The sequence below is a fragment of the Bubalus kerabau genome, chromosome 8 (genome assembly GCF_029407905.1).
Source record: "Bubalus kerabau isolate K-KA32 ecotype Philippines breed swamp buffalo chromosome 8, PCC_UOA_SB_1v2, whole genome shotgun sequence".
In the NCBI taxonomy this organism is placed as follows: Eukaryota; Metazoa; Chordata; class Mammalia; order Artiodactyla; family Bovidae; genus Bubalus; species Bubalus kerabau.
In genome coordinates this window covers 56,744,809-56,764,600 of record NC_073631.1, presented here as the reverse complement: position 1 = coordinate 56,764,600, position 19,792 = coordinate 56,744,809, and the positions used below count along the sequence as shown (strand labels likewise).

At 38.5% G+C, this 19,792-nt stretch overlaps 2 protein-coding genes across 9 annotated transcripts in view; one reads left to right on the top strand and one right to left on the bottom strand.

Annotated features, from left to right (window-relative positions):
* Nucleotides 1–19,792, bottom strand: part of LOC129659174 (uncharacterized) — a 480,433-nt gene that overhangs the window by 21,304 nt on the left and 439,337 nt on the right. The window contains exon 8 of one of the 3 annotated variants that reach the window (XM_055590323.1): nucleotides 16,909–17,192. The exons of the other annotated variants lie outside the window; for them this stretch is intronic. Coding sequence (XP_055446298.1) covers nucleotides 17,179–17,192 — 14 coding nt within the window. The 3' untranslated portion in view covers nucleotides 16,909–17,178. Of the gene's footprint in view, nucleotides 1–16,908; nucleotides 17,193–19,792 lie in introns of those variants that run through there. 3 annotated transcript variants of the gene reach the window in all.
* The window catches only part of MDFIC (MyoD family inhibitor domain containing), a 323,251-nt gene that overhangs the window by 246,869 nt on the left and 56,590 nt on the right, over nucleotides 1–19,792 (top strand). The window lies entirely within an intron of this gene.

Sequence of the window (19,792 nt, the reverse complement as noted above, 5' to 3'; positions counted from 1 at the left end):
TTGATTATGGACAGTGATAAATATTGTAAAGTGCATGAAATAGTTTTTTTAATTGAGATAATGATGCAGCCTGTATCATGGGGTACTGGAGTATTTGGGAACAACTGTCTAGGTACACATACTAACATACACTGAAAGAATCCAGAGAGAGAGATTTATTACCTCCTTTGAGAGAGTGGCTGGGAAAATTGACAGATGAATGGGTATCAGAAGATAATGGCCAAAGACAGTAATGCTGCTCTTACTCAAAACATAAGTTGCTGAGAATTTCCACATATTTGTGGGTGACTTTGGATTATGAATTCTGATGACAGATTTCAGAAACTACATTTTTGTTATTTTCCCAGTCACACTTCTCTAGACAAAGGCTACTCTGTTAGGTCTACAGAAAAATTTGATATGTGGGTTTTCCAAAATGGAACACTTTATGTCATCTTTAAAACCAACTCAAGCCTGGATAGCATCTGCAAGTTTGATAATCTGATAGCTTTTGCTGTTCCAACTCCCAGACACTAACGTCTGCTAAGCTAGCCTGACTTTCCATCTTTGGCTTTCCCCATTGAGTCCTTGGCCATCTCTGCGTCATTTAGCGTCTGTCTCTCTTAACCCTGCAGTTAGAGAGATGTGTGTTTTCCTCTTACTTCAGCATCTAGAGCATTTTTGGGGGCCTAGTGCATCTTTTGTAATAACAATAGCCCTGGAAAGAAGGCTGTGGCTCAGAGCTGCATGGGGAGGAGGGGAACATCTGCGTGAGTCAGGCCTGGGCTGGCTCCTGTGCCAGGAGTCCTGTGTGGCTCCCTGAGCACCGTGGAAGAGGCGGACAGCTGGCTCTCATGGAATTGATTTTAGTTTCCCACTGTAGTGCGAGGTTGGCTGGATGGAGGGATCATCAGAAAAATAAGGCCGGCTGGGGTGTGGGAACATTTTCAAATGTGCAACCCACTCTTTTTCCAAGCTTCCATGGGACAGTTCAGCTGCATAAGCAAGAAGCAAAGGGGAGTGACTCTGCTGTTGAATGCAACTTCTCTCTATCTATTCTTGAGAGTGGTGAGTGAGGGCTGGCAGCTAACACCTCTGTTGTCCCGGATGCCTGCTGCCTTTTTTGTTGGACATTTAAGGCATAATTTATAGGGGACTGTTAGCTGTCAGTGTGACGAGGCTGTTTTTACTTTTCTGAGAATAACTGGGCTCTGGAAAGTCAAGGGAGTGGCTGCTTTGGAAATTGTATTCTAATTAAAGGGTGTATTCTCAGGCCTCATAAACGAGATCCAAGCTGAGAATAATTTCCAAATTATTCTGTGAACTTTAACCCTGACCTCAGTGGACCACCCACTTGTGGCTCCCACTGGGTGCAGGTTCTACACAGATTTCCAGCTTTGTGTGCTTTCCCTGGTCCTTCTAGAAAACATCGCAGGTGGCAGACCTGAGGGACTGTGCTCTCAAGGTCTGGATTTCAAATCAGTTGTCCTTGAGTTGCTAACTTATTAGAATCTTTTCTTGAAGTTATAAATAAAGAGTAGAAATCCATATGGAATCAAACATTTCGAATAAATAGGCCACACACAATCTGGTCAGGGAATGTGCATTGTAGCTCTGTTTCTTATGAAATTTAAATTAAAAAGATATTTCCAACCACTGAAGTTTGTTATAAAAAAAAATCTAAATCAAATAAGAATTAAAAACATAAGAAGGTTTTGTGAGGAAGTTTGGGAGAGTTTTGTTTTTTAATAATTTTTTTATTCTTTTTACAATTTAAAAGCCATTTGTATTCTGAGAAAAATATTCTGGTATTTAATTTCTGGAATGGGGCTTCCATTTTAGAATTTATAAGAGTCTCTTTCTATGGCTAACACTGGCTTTTCCCCTCAGATTAGCATATGTGGGACAGTATATAATTTGGAGCTATGCCTTGTTTTAATAATCACTGGTCCTCTGATTTGGTGGAATAAATGTTGCAGTGATGTGACATCCTCAATTAATACTAATTTTTCTATTTAATCCATAATATGCATAAACTGATAACAGGCAATAGGCAACATTTCATGTTTTAATTAGACTAGAAAAGGAATAGAAGTAACATTTTGATCTCGGTCTTTGGGGGGATTTCTAAGGTAGGAAGGAGTATATCTGTGAGTGTGTGTGCATGTGTGTGTGTTACTGTGCCTATACTCATAGGCATGAGTAAATTTTTCTTTAATTTAGGTCAAATTCTACTATTCTAATTATTTCCTATGGAGAGCTTACATTTTTCTTCTTTCTAAAGTGCCTCAGGTGTCTCAGATTTTTCTGGGTCTTTCTGAAAATTCTTACTACTTAACTTTATAGTTGGACATCACTTTTTACATAAACGTCTCCTAATTCTAAATGTCATTACTTCACTCCAGAAATTTTCCTTAGCTTCCCTTCTGAAATAAATTTCCCATTAAATTAAACTATTTTGCTCAGCTAATTCTCTCCTTTGTGATTTTGTAGAATTCCCATGATCTGAAGCAAAGTTAGAATGCTCTACTTAAATGGTAATCCCCATTCTATTTAACCCATTTATTCATTTTGAAGAGGTTTTAGTTCTCATAATAGTAAGCACTTAATTGGTCGTAAAACACAAGCCTCTCTCTCTAATTCACAATCGCCTCCTCTTTACTGAGCTGGTACGTTGTGCTTTTTCACTCTTGCTTCTACTTGAAATCCTCCTTTTGGCATCCGCTGAGTTTCCTCACAACATCCAGAGGCTCTGCTGTTAGGGACTCTCATTTCTTTTACCAGCCTTTGCTAACTTATTACTGATCACCCATTAATGAATACCATTTCATTACATTAGAGAACGCTTCCTCTATGTAAAATACTGAAAAGCAGAGACTACTCAGGTGTACTGTGTATATACTTAGAGCATTTTTAACTTTAAATGTAAGGAAAGAAAACTGAGAGGTTTGGATTTAAATCTTCTCAGTGGCACTCATGTTTGAACGCACATCACAGTATTATTTGGTTTTCTTTAGAATTCATTTTATACAGAAGAGGCATAAACAAGCTCTCCTCCCACCTCGCATAAGTACCACCCAATAGGACTGGGAAATATGGCTCTCCTGTTATGTTTCATAGTTAATTGGAGATTCTTTCCTTAATACTTCATGCTTCTTCATGTGGGAGTTCATATTTGGGAGCAAGTCATGGTGACTTCCACCGTGCTCAGCGTTTACTCCTCTATTTGTCGCTCAGAAAAATTATCCTTTTCAATATGCTGACCAAATGGTTATGTAGCTACAGTTCAGATGCTTTAATTGTTGCTATAGAGAGGAATCTTTAACCATCAGTTGTTCCAAAACCAATTCATGGTTTGGTTTCAGGGTTGGGTGGATAATCATAAGCCATTTCTGATGGCTCCCCATATTGGTCGATGACAGCCATTTTAGACTGTTCTAGAATGGAGCTCAAGTTCCCTGACACACTTTTTCCTAGAGGTGCATTACTCCATGCTCATCTGGGTTCTGCCCTAAAAGCTAGGGAGAACCATTGTCCATGTTTTGTTTTAAGTACCTTAGGTTCAGGGTCCTGGAGAGCAATAGAAGCTGAATGCCAGAGTCCAGACCCTGGATGCATCATTAATAATGGCATAGAGAAAGTTCCCTAAACTCTCTGAGATTGTATTTCTCATTTTTAGAATGTAGGTACTGATTCTATATACCTCATTGTACTATTTTAAAGGTTATATAAGAAAATGCATATTACATGTTGATTAGCACAGAGCTAAGTGGGTAAGCACTCAAGTGAATTTATCAGTTTTTATTATGATTGTTCTTGGGCCCAAGTATCAGTTATAAGGCTTTTTTCTCCACTCTCTGTGATGGGTTACGTGTCCAGACATACTGGATACAGAGACCAGGTTTTTCTGAGACATTAATACTTATGTCCATGACTGAGGCCAGCACAGTTGCTGCTACATGGTTTATGCTTAATAAATGTTTGATTACTTAAGTGTATTGAATTAATGAGAGGAGGGAAGAGATTCTTTACCCATCTTGCTTCTATTATTTCAGGTTTAAGGTCCTATGATGAACATTCTAAATCATTGCCGTTTTCCTTTTAATCCTTCTAACCCCCTTCTTAGGTAAGCTTCCCAGGTGGCTCAGTGGTAAAGAATCTGCCTGCTGTTGCTAGAGACGCAGGAGACAAGGGTTCTATCCCTGGGTCAGGAAGCTCCCCTGGAGAAAGAAATGGCAACCCACTCCAGTATTCTTGCCTGGAGAATTCCACGGACAGAGGAGCATGGCGGGCTGCAGTCTATGGAGTGGCAGAGTTGGGAATGACTGAGCACACACACACAGCCTTCTTACTCCCCAGCTACACCTGGTTCATTTAATTAACTTTCAAGTTCCACAGATGCTCTAATGATGTAAAGCTGTCAAGTCCTAAGTTTGACTGCTATTCATTGATAAGGCTCTTTTGAAGCATTCTAAGTGAACTGTGGCAGCGTTCTGGATAATGTGTATTGTCTGTGGAGGTGGTTAGGGATGACACTTTGGTTAGAGCCTTTCCCCCTATTCCTTATTTTTCTTGCCTATTTATAAGAAAAAGTCTGAGACTGCTTCAGTTCCCTTCCTTCCTTCGTTTTTCCTTCGCTTGCTTTCTCGTTAACTCCCCACCTCCTCCTCTCTCTCCTTTCTTGTTTCTTCTCATATTTCTCTCTGCCCTTCTCAGTTAGTTTTTATGTTTTGTATCTATAAAATATATTTTTTTATTATTCTTAGATTCCTATTAATGTTATTTAATGTATTACTTCACTTTTCACCTTTATCAAATACCACGATTCATTTAGTTTTCATTTTACATCCTACTGCTCTTTGGTAACGGAGAAGCCAATGGCATGGCACCCCACTCCAGTACTCTTGCCTGGACAGTCCCATGGACGGAGGAGCCTGGTAGGCTGCAGTCCATGGGGTTGCTATGAGTCGGACACGACTGAACGACTTCACTTTCACTTTTCACTTTCATGCGCTGGAGAAGGACATGGCAACCCATCCCAGTGTTCTTGCCTGGAGAATCCCAGGGATGGGGGAGCCTGTTGGGCTGCCGTCTATGGGGTCGCACAGAGTCGGACACGACTGAAGCGACTTAGCAGCAGCAGCAGCAGCAGCAGCTGTCTTGTTAAAGATTAAGATTTTCAGATATTCCTAAAATCTTTTGATCTTTTTGAGGTGAGATGAGATGGTATTGAAGTACAAGTGGTAGACGAGGGCTCAGTGAGGAAACCAGACTTACTCTTTTTCCACTTGGGAGTTCATTGAACTAGAGGGAGGAGCTGAGGCTTGGGAACTAGTTTAGAGACCACCGTGAAAATGCTAACCACTGAAGAAATAAATAACCTTCAATGATCAAGACCATAAACACTGTGGTCTAGATAATTTTAGTTCTCAAACCTCAAACTTCCTGGGTCTGAACACTCTGTGAATTTATGCAGAGATTAATGCTTGTACAATGTGTTACTATAATGAATTTTCAGGATTAGGAATCAAACTATAACTTTGAAAACTGAATAAAAAATTGGTTACATTACGACGGGGTGCTAATAGTTTGCCAAAACTGTTGTGTTGGATACAGTGATGAATGATACAGGAGTGGTCTCCGCATTCAGAATTTAGTCTGGTGGAAGAAACATACAGTTCATCTTGAAATGATAGTGTGTGTTTTGAATGCTATGATAAATAACTGCAGGTGGCTTTGTGCTCACATTTGTGAAACATGCTCAGGTAGAGGAGGGTCCGAGGGGGCTTTACAGAGGAAGTGATGTCTGAGATGACACCTGAAGGAGTTGGCCAACTCAGGCAGAGCAGGGGCAGGGGTGGAGCCAGAGTGTTCGAAGCCTAAAGAACAGTGCACCTACAGGTCTAGAGATAAGAAAGAACGTGGCTAGTTTGAGGAAAGGTGGAGAAGTTTTGTGTAAGCTGGGATGTAAATTGTTAATGAGGAGTGAAGAGATGGAGGGAAAGAATCTGTTAACAAAGGTTAAGGGAAGATGGAGGGTATGGAAGGTAGAAACGGCTTAAATTTATATTTTAGTTTATATTTTAGGATGACTGCTTTTCAGTAGTTTAAAATGGTAAGGGCTGAAGGCATTAAGAGAACAACTGAGACTATTGTTATTAATCCAACTGAGAAAAGAAGGTGGCCTGGACTGGGGTAGAGTGGCAGGTGGGGTTGCAGGAAGTAGGTGGATTCAGCTTCAATCAGTAAGACATCTTGGGTAAGGGACTGGCAGGAGCTGGAAGGAAGACCAAGGTTTTAGTTTGGGCAAATGATAGTGGTGATGAAAGGACAGTGGGGCAAAGGGTTTAAGGACATTGTCCAACGAGGGCTTCAGGTGATGAGTCGTGAATATCAAATGGGTAGGGAAAGAAGTAAAGACTGGAAGGATCTTCCAAATAAAAAAGAAAAACCAATGAGACTAATGAATCCCTGAAGATTTTTTTTTTTTTAAGGAACAAAAGTAAGTATAGATGCAGTAAGTGAATGGGATAGATGGAAAGAGAAGACGGATAATGAGAATGGGAAATAGGAACTTAAAGATTTCTGCAGTGGAACAATCCCAGGTGAGGACAAAGGACTGAGTGTGAAACTGAGGATGGGTGGTGGAAATAGCTTTTCCTAAATCTAAGACTTCAATTGGGAAGAGGATTTGGAAGCTTCATAAAAATTGCCATATTTGGCAGGTGAGAAAACAGAAATCCATGTTTCTACCAATCAACATGGCAGAGTTAGGGCTTTATCTGTGTTTTTCTTGCTTCTTAATCTCTTGAATTTCTCACAATAGCCTAGTGGCTTGGGATAAGGCAGTCACTTGGTTATCTCTGGGTCTTTGTTCCTTTGTGCTACCATCAGTCACCTGTTCTGAATGAATGCAGCTGAGGACTCTGAAATGAGTGAAAAATAATAAACATGATTTGAAGTTGCTGGTTATCTTTATTGGTAGATTCTAAAGAATCTTCTCCATCTAGTGAAAAGTGGTGGCTCAGATGGTAAAGAATCTACCTGCAATGCAGGAAACCAGGTTCAATCCCTGGGTCAGAAGCTCCCCTGGAGAAGGGAATGGCTACTCAATCCATCATTATTGCCTTAAAAATCACATGGACAGAGGAGCTTGGTAATCTACACTTCATGGGATTGCCAAGAATCAGACATGACTGAGCGACTAACACTTTCACTTCACTTCAAAGGATTTCTCCATCTAGTAGACATACAGAATTAGAATTTAAAAAAAAGATAAAATTAATCAGTGTGTGTGTGTCAAATTAATATATGTGTGTATTTATTTATTTTTCTTAATGGAAGATGTGTCCTCACAATAGTTATCTCTGGTAATGTGAAATTGAGTGAGGATATACTGGTGAAGAAGACTCTATTTAATATTGTGTATACTTTCTTCTGCATTGCATTTTTTCCCCATTAGGTGAATTATTTAATTGTATTAAAAGCAATAATATTTTAAAAAGAAAATTCTCCTGTGTAGCAAAAATGATGAGGTTAAGGGGCTGATTTCCCAAAGCTACATTAGATCCCAGTTACCTGTAGGAAATGCTCAGGTCACAGGTAAGCCAGGAGATTCAGCTTTCTTTAGGGTCTGAAGAAGACAGGACCAGCTATGTCATTTTGAAGGTGGAGAACCGTGTAAGATGAGACTGCAGGGCCCCTTGTGGAAGACTTGTTATGAATTTCACAATGGCAACCGCAGAGCATTAAACCAAGTGCACGGGTGCTTTTAAACTTGTTGCTCAATGCTCTTGCATGGGTCACATGCCCATGAAGCTGGGCCAGTGAAGCATTGAGAGAGCAAGGATTTTGTTCTGGTGTGCAAAAAATATTACCTTGTACCCATTTTGTAATTTTTTAGTAAGTTTCTGAAATACAAGAATGAAGAAGTTTTTTAGGACTCGTCACATCCGTTGATAAGTTGTTAGTCCCCTGCATGAGTAGCTCATATAGCTATAAAAACAGCTGCCAGAAAGGAGGGAGGCAGTGGTTCCCAGCTCTTATCCAGCTCTTGGTAAAGCTGGCTTCAGCTTTACCCAGGCTCAGTGCTGAGAATGAGGGGCTGCAGCAGATTGATGGAAGTCCCCTCCACTCCTTTCAGGAGCCCCATTGCTCTTCACCATAGCACAGCTGGGAGTCAATACTGTGACTTGTCCCGTGATTCTTTAAAGAGTCCTTTAGGACTCGGTGGTAAATCTGAACTCCATGGTTCTCTACTAGAAACTGGATTCTTCCTAAGTCCCTGGGTTCTGTAGCAGGAGACACAGAAGTCAGGGAAATCTCTCTTTAAAACCCCCAGATGCTGGCATTAGAGGGTGAAATTGTATTAAGTGAACCAGAGAAGAGAATGGGTGGAGAAATTTGTTCTGCTTTGGCATGTTATTTAATTAAATACATTTTCCATGGTTCTTGAGAACTTAGATTGGGAGATTTAAGGAAAAAGATTCCCACAGTCTCAAATGTCACAAATAATTGATTCATGCTGGTGTGATGATAATAAGACCGTTTGTCTCATCTTTGGATGCTGCCCATACATTGCTTGTCTCTATGAAAAGGATTCATTCATGTGTCATATATTTAGAGGCCTTCTTTGCAGGTTATCGTCTCTGTGTTCTTTCAACATTACCAAGGTGCTGTTATAATCACAAAGTGGAATGATAATGTAGGTTGCGTCAGTGACAACAGCATGCCTAGCGATAGTGTGATCTGGGTGTAATTAACATCGTCCTACTAGTCCTCTGAGTTAGACTTTTCTCGTTGCACTTGCCCCTTACGCAGTAAATTTTTAGAAGTCTTACCCAAATTGCTCTGAATAAGAAAACTTAGTACTGGGAATGTAAAATTAAACCCATATTCTTACATATTTAAGTCTTCAATAGTTTTTACTTGAGCCAATTTAAAGGGGTTGACTTGAGGTCTGGCTTTTTGAAAGAGAGCAAAAGCCATTCGGTGTTTATTTAGATATGCACAACTTGCCTTTTAATTTTTTAAACAAAAGATTCCTTTAAATTTATCAAATTTCAAAGACTATATATATGTATATATAAATATGGATATGAGTCTTTTTTTTTTTTAAATAGAGGATTGAATAATACTTTTGCCATGAAATTGAAATTTGTTTGGACTCAGACAAACTAATTCAGGGAAGGGCGAACAGCTAATTTCAGGCTACAGAATCTTTTCATCATTTCAACTTTAAATTTGAGTCTAGTTGCCATCTGATGCCTGGAAAGGTGGTTGAGGGGTGTTGGTGGTACATTGGTCCTTGTGTAAACGTGTGTTGGATATAATATTGTTGTGATTATTCATGCCTTCAGCTCTAGCTTCTAGCATGATCTATGCTTAGTTCAGTTCAGCTCAGTCATGTCCAACTCTTTGTGACCCCATGGGCTGCAGCACACATGGCTTCCCTGTCCATCACCAACTCCTGGAGCTTGCTTAACTGTTATCTTATTTGTCCTCTAAGTCAGGCTTCCCTAAGTTGACTGATGTAGAGCTTCTTTTAATTTCTTTGAAATCACATCATTTCTTGCCCATTTTAACTGTTTCACTCTAGCTATCTTACAAATATGGACACACCTTGGACCTTGCCACCAATGAGATCTACTCTATTTTAAGATTTTGAAATCAGAAATTAACTTTCTCATTTCTTCCTACACTTTACCTTAATTATGCCTAACCTGCTAACTATTTACTTTTTCCCCATAGTCTCTCATCTCCTCCTTCACTTCACCTGCCATTTTTTCATGGCCATCTTGGAGTTGCAAATGATCTTTTACTATCCCCTAAATTCTATGAACTTATACTGTATCTGCCAAACTTACACTGAAACTTAGATAGCTGACCATACCATCCGTCTTCTCACTTCATGTTCCAAGGGCTATGGATCATAGACCAGAAATGTGTAGCAGGAAGAGGAGCTCTGTCTAAATGAAAGAAAGTGAAAGTATTAGCTGCTCAGTCGTGTCCGTCTCTTTGTGCTCCTATGGACTATAGACACCAGACTCCTCTGTCCATGGAATTATACAGGCAGGAATACTGGAGTGGATTTCTTCTCCAAGAAATCTTCCCGACCCAGGGATCGAACCTGTGGTCACCTGCATTGCAGGCAGATTCTTTACCATCTGAACCACCAAGGAAGCCCGTGGTATAAATATGTGGTCTCTAATGTCAACTGATACATCTCTGCTACTACTAGATATACAGTTTCTGGTTGACTTCCACTTGTGGTCTATCCTTGCCTTTTTATGACACTGTTTTATAAGGAATCATATTATATCCTAATTCCTTCATCACTGAGACGTTTTAGGTTCTATTTAAGTATCAGCTCCTGGTGTTCAAAACCAATTCTATATAGCTAATACCTTAGCCTACCTTAATCTGTCATGAAAAAGTTAAAGACAGCTAAATTAGTCTTCTTATAGGTCACTTTTCTTAGTCCAGTGGTCTATTCTCAGTCCTTCTTTTTTTCTGTAAAATTTGACAGGACATGTTTCTAGTTTGAAATTCCTCTTCCTCCTGTCACTCTCTCCCTGCCTCTGTATTTATGACTGGCTTTCTTTTAGTCCCTAAGATGCTCTGAGTATCTTTGTTTATAGGCTTTTGCATTCCACGTCTCCCTCCAGACTTCACTGTCACTTCCAAAAGGAGGCTTTCCCAGACCACTCAAACTGAAATGTGTTTCCCTATTTCTCTTAGTACTTTTTCCTTCCCGATGCTTGTCACAATTCGTAATTGATTTTTGCTATTACATATCTAATGTTTGCTGGCTTTACATTGAATTCCCAGCAATTAGCATTACTCTTGGATAACAATAAGTTTTCAGTAAATTATTTTGGATGAACTGTAGTAATAAAATAAATTTTACTTTGTCCTCCACTTCCTTTCATGAACTTTCCTCCTAGCCAAAATATGCCTCTCGCTCTTCCTTCTATCTGTTGAGGATTTCCTTCTCCCAAGCTTCATGTGAGTTACCTATATTTCCATATCTCCAGCCAGACATCTGTGATTTCTCCCTTGTTTGGATTTGCAGAGTGTTTATCTTCTTCTCTCCTAAAGGACTCATTAATTTCAAAGTTGTAGTGCCTGTGTGGATGGCCCTCTTCCCTGTCACTGAGCTGAAGGCTCCTTAAAGGCAGAATTGGCATCTCGCTCAGTTTTGTAGCCCTCACCATGTCTAGCCCAGGGCCATGCATGAGAGTCGGTTCCCAGGACGTACATGTTAATTGTTGAATAAATGAAAATCGGTACCTTTTGACTATACTTAGCTTCTCTGTAGGAGACTGACAGCTTTGAATTGGTTAAGCTCTAGTAATTTGTCTTAAAAGGTGGACTGACTATCTCTGCTTCTCTTAAGGAGCTAATTTCTCAGTCTACAGTTCATGCATATCAAAGAATGCTTTTTATTAGTTATATTAACAATGTTATTACTTAGAGTTTTTCACAGTTAATGAAATTTTTTTCATATTCATGATCTAACTTGGCCTATCAGCAACTTTATCAGGCAGGTGGAGTAAATATTATTACCTGTAGATGACATTGAGCTCAGAAAAGTCAAGCAGTGTGCCTAGGGCTGCAGAGCTGATCTTCAGAGTACCTAGCAGTGATTCTCACGTGGGGGTGGAGCAGAGGGAAGGCTAAGGACTATGCTGTTTGTGGTTCTCTAGAGAATGCATTAAAATCACAGGGGGAAATGGCAGTTTTCCCAGATTATAAACTTATTCCAAACTGAAAATTCTAATTCATTTCCTAGTTGATATTTATTGCCATTCTACCACTATAAATGATATGACTGCATCCTGCCTTTGTCTTAGGTCAGGAAAAAAAGTTGGGAAAATTGCAACCTACTGTACTCCTTTGGAATGTCATCTTTGTTAAATGCAAGACAATTGCTAGGCTTAATATATACTTGACATCTTAGGAAAATGGCTTCTTTAATTTTCAGAACTATTTACTCATTGCCTCCATGAAAACTTGTTCTCATTCCAAGAGATAGGCAGAGAGTCTTGGCATCTGCCATTCATTTTGTGGTATGAATATAGGCATTTTCCTATTGCAGGAAAAAAAAGATCTTAATAATGGAAGCTGAACATCTGGGGGATGTGGATGGGCGGGAATATGATTCTACAGTCATACTCCTGTGTGCAAAGCAGTGGTTCTCATCTCTACATTAGCTTAAAAACAGGCCCCACTCCAGACCAATGACCTCAGAATCATTTGGGAGTAGGGCCTGGGCAATCATAACTAGTAAAAGCTCCCCAGTTAGTTCTGAGGCACAGCTCAGACTTAGAACTTTTAAAGTTTTCAATCAGATGTGTTGCCCTACAACAAATAAGCTTGTACAGTAAGCTGAAAATTAGTTTTTACATTTGAAGACTTTTTTTTTTTAAGTTGTGACTCTAAGACCCAGAGGATCTGATGGATATCGCTGCCTACTGGGAGAGCCCAGGTGCTGGCCACTTGGCTTAGCTCTGAGCCTTTGAGGAAGTTGTTTTCTCAAGAGCTGTTCACATCGTTCAGAATGTGTTTCTTCTAATTTTGCTATGTAACACTTTAAGTTTTATAACGCTGGTAAGAATGATTATAATTTATACATGTAGCCTTGTTAACTGGCACAATGAAAAGACTTTAAAATTTGTGACAGTAAGGCATTATGGTGTATCTTAGTAATCTTGACATTTATTAAATCAAAATCAAGGTTTATATTATGTGGGTCAGGTATTTCAAGTTTGAAAACCATTTTGCCTGTTTTTTTCTGAAGAATTACAAATGCTTATGTCTTTCATCTTATTTAGACACTCAGTCCTGAATTAGAATAAGCTGTCATTTTTAGTTAAAAATTTCTGAAATAAGCAGCCTTCCAAACACTGTATCAAAATGTTTGTAAATATATTGGAAAGAATATTTCCATGATTATTATAGCTAGAACAAAATTTGTTCTTTGAGTAGAGCAAAGTCTCTTATAATGGAGATACAGTTTACCTAAGAGTCATATTAATAAGTAAAAAAAAAAAATCAGCTTTTTGAATAATATATGAATTCATATGGTATCAGTGGTATCTTTGCATTTGGGACAATACATAATTAGTTTTAATTCTCTTTGAGAGGGAAATGTGGATGTTAAAATAAATTGCTGATGAAGCTATACTTTGGAGAAGACTGTATTTCAAAACTTTGTGCAATATCAGCTATTTCTTTCAATGATATGGAAGTGTAGCCTCAGACTGAGAAGATTTATTGGGGGCAGTTTCAAACCATTCTTAGTATATAAAAGTTCACACTTTGCTACTTAGAACTGGGCACCATAAAGAAGAAGAATAGCAAATATTTATAGCCCTGTTTGGAAAACATTAGTTCTATACAACTTCTGGCACCATTGTTTGTAGCCAATAAACCAAATAATAATCATTTGCTTGTATAAAAATAATCAGTATCACAATATTTAAGCATTCAAAAGGGTTTGGTTATATAGTTATTATGAGTTAACTCTTTACAAAATACTGCATAATAAACCTACTGCAGAAAAATAAGCACTTACAGAGTAACAAAACTTAGATTTATACAATAAATATATTCTGAGGGAGGAAAGAAGGAATAGAGTTTGGAATAAATTGACTTTATTAAGTAAAAATGAAGAAACTAGCTCTGTGGAATGAACTATCTTACTATCAGGAATAAATATTCCATACTTACACAGTAGAAAACCTAATCATTCTAACCTTGAAGGACTTTGTTCAAAGGTTTCAATTTATCATGGACTTGAATCAAGTTATAGTATACCTAATATATGTAGTAGAAGATCCTATGCAAGCGGTTTACCATCAACTCTTAATTTTTTGAGACACATAAATAAAATATTTCACTTTCATCATCATTATTTTAAATATGTTCAAGAGTTTTCTTCCTGAGAATGGATTCCATTACTTAGCCAAAGATTCATCACTGTGCTCCTCATTGTTTTTCTCAGGTTTGCTTATTTTGATAAACACTGAGTTCATGATCAGCCCCTTGTCCCCATTAAGCCTACAGAAAATGAAGGGTTTGTTACAATACTCGCTGGGAAGAACTCTTCAATTTAGTTTGTTTTTCTGGTGACATCTACAGTGTTAAAGTAAACATATTTATGTGGAACCATTCAGAGTGCATATTTAATGTGCTAAAAGCACAAACATGTGGGAGTATTCATTTTCTGCATTTTTTTTTTAACTAAAAACAAACAGAAGCCCAACCACTAGTTCTTGGACCTAAAAAACAAACTAGGATAACTCAGCTCACAGAGTCTACAGAATCTACAGTTCTGACAGGCTGAGAAGCTGCGATTATAGTTTGGCCAGTAATAATGACAGATTTTAGTGTCCATTTTAGTGTATGAAACAGTAAATTACAATGAGTTGAAAAATGGATAGTTTAGAGTCCTAGAATAACATTTCTTGAGGGGGTAAGGATGACGTTGTTAAATCATTTCAGGATAGTTTTATTCTTTTCCCTTTTAGTTGTAGGTGTAGTGTTGTTTTTACTTCTTTGCATATTAATACAAATGTGAAAATAGTGTGGATGTTCTGTTGGAAAAGAGGCTTATTACTATGTACATCTTCACCCTCAGTGTATATCTATGATTTTTTTTTTGGCACACGATATTAAAACTTGGTCCTTTGGCTGGGGTGTGGGGGTGGGGTGTGGGGGTAGAAACTTAGTTCCTTGCAGAATGTTATAAAGAAGTTTCTTTATTTAGATGACTTAATTTGTATAAGTCTTCATAAGGGCTGCTTCAATTTTGAGAGTTTCCAGTTAGTCGGGCTTGATGGAATCCACTCTAGTATGCCTTGCAAACTAACCCTGAAATCTCACATACTATTAATGATTATGTATGAAGACTTTGGAAGAACTAGAGGTATAATGATGGATATAAACATGGCATAGTGGTTTTTTTTTAAAGTCAAGGAAAGTATATATTTGGCAAGCCAGTTAGCTTGGCTCCCAAGTTCTCAACAGACAAAGCATTTGGAGGAAAAGTGAAAATGCAGTAATAGTCAAAATCTTGACTGATTTGTCTCCCAGCTCCATCTTGACAGGAGGGAGCCTTCTGGTAGTAAAGCAGCAGTATGTAACAGTGGTGCTCAGAGAAAGGCTGTGTATGTGTGTAGAACAGTAAGGGGTGGAGTCCTGTGATTTGGATTCTAATCTTGCCTAAAACCCATTAGCTGTGTGGCACTGGGGAAGTCACTCGCCATCCAGCTTCAGCTTCTGCATCTCGAGAATATAGATGGAAGGAGTACCTTCCCTCACTACCACATGAGGTTGGTGAAGGGTCAAACATGGAAATCTAAATAGAAATACTAAATCTAAGTTTATAAGTGAGTATTATATAATAATGATGAGAGTAACTAGTCCCTGGGTTAAAGGTCAAAACACAGGACCCCTTTGAGTTATGCCTTGAAAAGCATGGACTTTCTTCTGTAATTGCATTTTTAGGCTAATCCAGAAATATATTAAGTAGAGGACCAGGAAAAAAAAAAATGGTGTGTGAATCTCTGGATTCTCTCACTGGTTATCCTGGAGCAGGGGGAAGAGACAAGTTACTCAATACCTTGGCTTCTTTCATATGATCCTAAAAATAACTACCCAAAACAAATCATCAGAAAATGTGTACTGCACAGATCTTTCTTATCTTTAAAACTGAATATTAATTTTAAAATAAATGAAGCCTCTCAATCAGATAAGAAATATACACAAGAGAATGCTGTGCTGTGCCTAGGCACTCAGTCATGTCCGACTCTTTACAACCACATAGACTGTAGCCTGCCAGGCTCCTCTGTCCCTGGGGATTCTCCAGGTTGGAATATTGGAATGGGTTGCCATGCCCTCCTCCAGGAGATATTCCCAATCCAGGGATCGAACCCAGGTCTCCTGCATTGCAGGCAGATTCGTTACCAGCAGACTTACCAGGGAAGCCCCATACAAGAGAATATTCTTCTACAAAAAGATAGTCTTTTTGTCTTTAGTTCCTGGTACTACCTCTTGTATTGGTGTTTTCAGGATAAAATGGTGCTTCTACCTATGTTACTAATCAATCGGAATTCACTTCTGTGTGGATTTATGTGCTTAATAAATGGAATTCTGACTTATCTTAATGCTAAATTAACTACTTTAAAAATGGGGACCAATATGCAAATACAAAGATACCAACCATGTTCAGCTTTAACAAGTGTTAACATTTTGCCAAATTTCCCTGAGTCTTTTTCAGTTCATTTTAAAAAATAAAACATGTTGTGTTCAACATGGCACATTGAACATATATCCCTTTCTCTTAGGAAATATCCCTTAAATGATAGTAAATTAATAATAATATTTAAAAAGACATGAATTTGAGGAGATAGAGGACAGACAAGGATACAACAGTGGATCAGGAATGTTAATTTTCTGGAATATGGAAAGGAGATGGAAAAATAATAACTGACTTAGTAGCACTGAAAGCCAGAACCAAGTGTCACTTACTCTTATGATGCAGTATGACATTTATTACCCACTAAAAGCTTAAGATTTTGGAGATACCAGGGCTCTTGGAGTCTGGGGTTAAATTTGGACTGGGGAAGAAGAGAGCTAGTGGAAAGTGTGCATACACAAAGCTTAGACCATCAGATCCCTCCTCGCTCTGAATCTCAGCAGCTGTGTTACCCCCACTCCCACCCTCACAAACAACTGAAGAGTGATGCACTGGAGAATTTAAACCAGGGAGGCCCCAGACCCTGGGGACCTGGCATAGCAGAGCACAAGGGCAAGTGACTTACTGATCACAGGGTGCTTGTTGACAGTCAGCTCCCTGCATGACAAGACAGACACAGTCCCAGCCTCCTTTCCCCTTAATCATTGATGGTCATGAACCAAATATTACAGACCAGAGAAAAGTACTTATTTCCATATTTTCTTCTGTTCATTAGTTTTCCAATTTTGGGGGGAAAAAAACAGAGATTTCATCTCACCTCCTGTGAGCTACCTACCATGGTCACTAGTAGTGTCCCCCAGCTGTGGACCTTGTTAGATTAGTCATTTGTTAGTCATTGTTGGCTGTGCACGGAACAGTGCTCTACGACCACCCCTTCAGGTTAATCTTGCTCCCAATGAATGTCTATATTTATGGTGTCATACCTTCTCCCTGCCTCATACTTCTTTCTCTAGAAAAAGAAGAACATTTTAATAACCATGTTAATAGATATTATCTAGGTGGCTTAGATTTTAAATGACAAGGTCATAATGAGGTAGATACTTAAACTGATGCCTTTTCTAGATTGTTTTCTATCCACCATGTCATATATACATTGTTTTTCTACATGTTGATAGTGAATCATGGATTTATAGTCTTATAATATTAAAGTTAGGGAAGATACCTTGGAGTTCAGTGTGTTCATTCTACCTCTGTTTTCTCAGTAAGCAGAAAGAAGTAAACATTTTTTCCAGAGGTAATCAACTAGTTAGTGTCAGAAGCTGGGGTATAATTTTTGAAAATTATCTTTGATTATCAATGAAAATATCTGGTTACCCCTTGCGATTTGTAAACTGCAGTGTGGGATTTGAAAGTCCATATTAATAGAAAATAATTACTAGACATTAAGAGAAATTTTAAGGTCCCCTGGTAGATAAACTTATTCAACGCACTGTCCAATTGCCCATTTTGGTCTTTCTTAAGAGTTTGCCTTCATGATAAAAATTACTTTTGGTCAGCATTCTACCCATCTGTGGTTCTGTTAGGGGAAGCACACTGATTGAAACCGCCCAGCTTGGCCAGGCACCATAGTAACCATTTGCATGAGTTGTTTTATGACAGGAGATCCTGATAAGGAATACAGAACTAATAAGCCACCACCAATGGAAGAGTTCGGGAAAAGTCGAAAGGAGACACCGCGTGTCCGTCCACTTCCCAGAATCCCTCTCACTAGCATCCATCTTGGCTGAGTGATGCGTGCACCACCAAGAAAGACTCAGAATTAGAATGATTGTCCAAAGACCACCCAGAAACTAAACCCATCACCATGAAACCCGAGACTGTGAGCCACGCGCAGAGCAGTTCTCCTGGGTTCCCTTACCCTACTGCTCTCCACCCGGGTGCCCTTTTCCAATAAAATCTCTTGCTTTGTCAGGACATGTGTCTCCTCGGAAAACTCATTTCTGAGTATTAGACAAGAGCCCAGTTTCGGGCCCTGGAAGGGGTCCGCCTTCCTGTAACAGTTCCAGTATTAAATTTCAGATTCTCCAGCGGAGTGTGCAAGGCAAGAGACAGGAGAATCCCTGGAGGAAGAGTGTGTTTTTTGAAACCTCACCAAGATGTTACTAAAGCGTGTATATTGTTCAAATAAACCCTGTAGAGTTAGAAAAAGGTTGAGACATACTGCTTGAGAATTGTGTTTTAATTGAGTAATGGAATCTGATTTAGGAAATTGGAATAAAATATGAAGATAAGTACAAATCAGAGTGATAGAATTATTTCTAAAATCTGAACAGATATATAAGGATAGTAGCAAGATTCCCTCACAACCATTCATTTTACTGTTAAAGAACTTCAAATAATTCATGCTATTCTCTCTAGCCTCAGAACAATTTTCACCCAATTTCAAGATAAATAAATTTGCACAATTTCAGGGAAATGGATTTATGTGTTTCTTTCTTGGCAGGTAATTACAGGATAAGATTTCTATAAATGTTTCCTAATATTCCAAATTGTTGTTTTATTTTACATTTATATACAGTTGATGGCCCCTTTATGTAACTTTCTAAGAACCCTTTTATTGAGAGTGTCTTGATTCACAGTTTTAAGCCAACTTCTGGTCAGTTACACTGAGAGTGGTCTTAGTGAATAATTTATCATAATAATGGCTTATATAGTAAAGAAGCATAATATCTAGAAAACTATTGCCAGGAATTTTTCATGGCAGCACAGTTTATGATTTTTCTAAAATATTTGTTTATAAATTGAGTTACACAATAAATATGTGGTCCAAAAAGCTGTGCAAATATTCTCCAGCCACTCTGCTTCCCATTAGTTCAGCAGTGTGCTGAGCCCTCTTCTACTTCAGGGCTTGTCACAAATTGTTAGCCTGGCCTGGAACCCCATTAATCTTCTTTGTGAGGCCCTGTCCCCTTCAGATCTCTGTGGAAATGCCATTCCTGGGTATCCAGACCAAAATAGTTTCCCTTTTGTTCTCTCCAATAATAGTAGTTTTCTTTTATAGCACTTACCATCATTTCAACTTGCATAGTCTATGTCTTATTTGTCATTTAATGTTTAGTCTCTTTTTTCACCTCTATTTAGTCCCAGCACTTTAACCCACTATTTTATCTTCAAGTGCTAAGATAACAATCTTAGTTTTGGGTGTTTTTTTTTTTGTTTTGTTTTGTTTTTAACTAGTTCCAGTTATTATCTGCATATTTTTGTCTACTGTTGGAAACAGAACACCATTCTTTTGATTAAAATAATACAAGGTCAGTGGTGATGAACAAACTTGACATTCTCATTTTTCCAGTTCTTGTAAATTATAGACACTAAATGGCTGTATAAATTATAAAATGTGTGTGGAATAGCTGTGGAGCTTTGGAGAATAAACACAGTTGCTACAGGTTCTAAAAAGCATCTGGATTAAGTAGACGAAGCCTTATCAGAGAGGTATGGGAGAAGGCAGTTGTGCTTGTTGTTGTTCAGTCATTAAGTCGTGTCCGACTTTTTGTCACCCCATGAACTGAAGCATGCCAGGCATCCCTGTCCTTCACTGTCTCCTGGAGT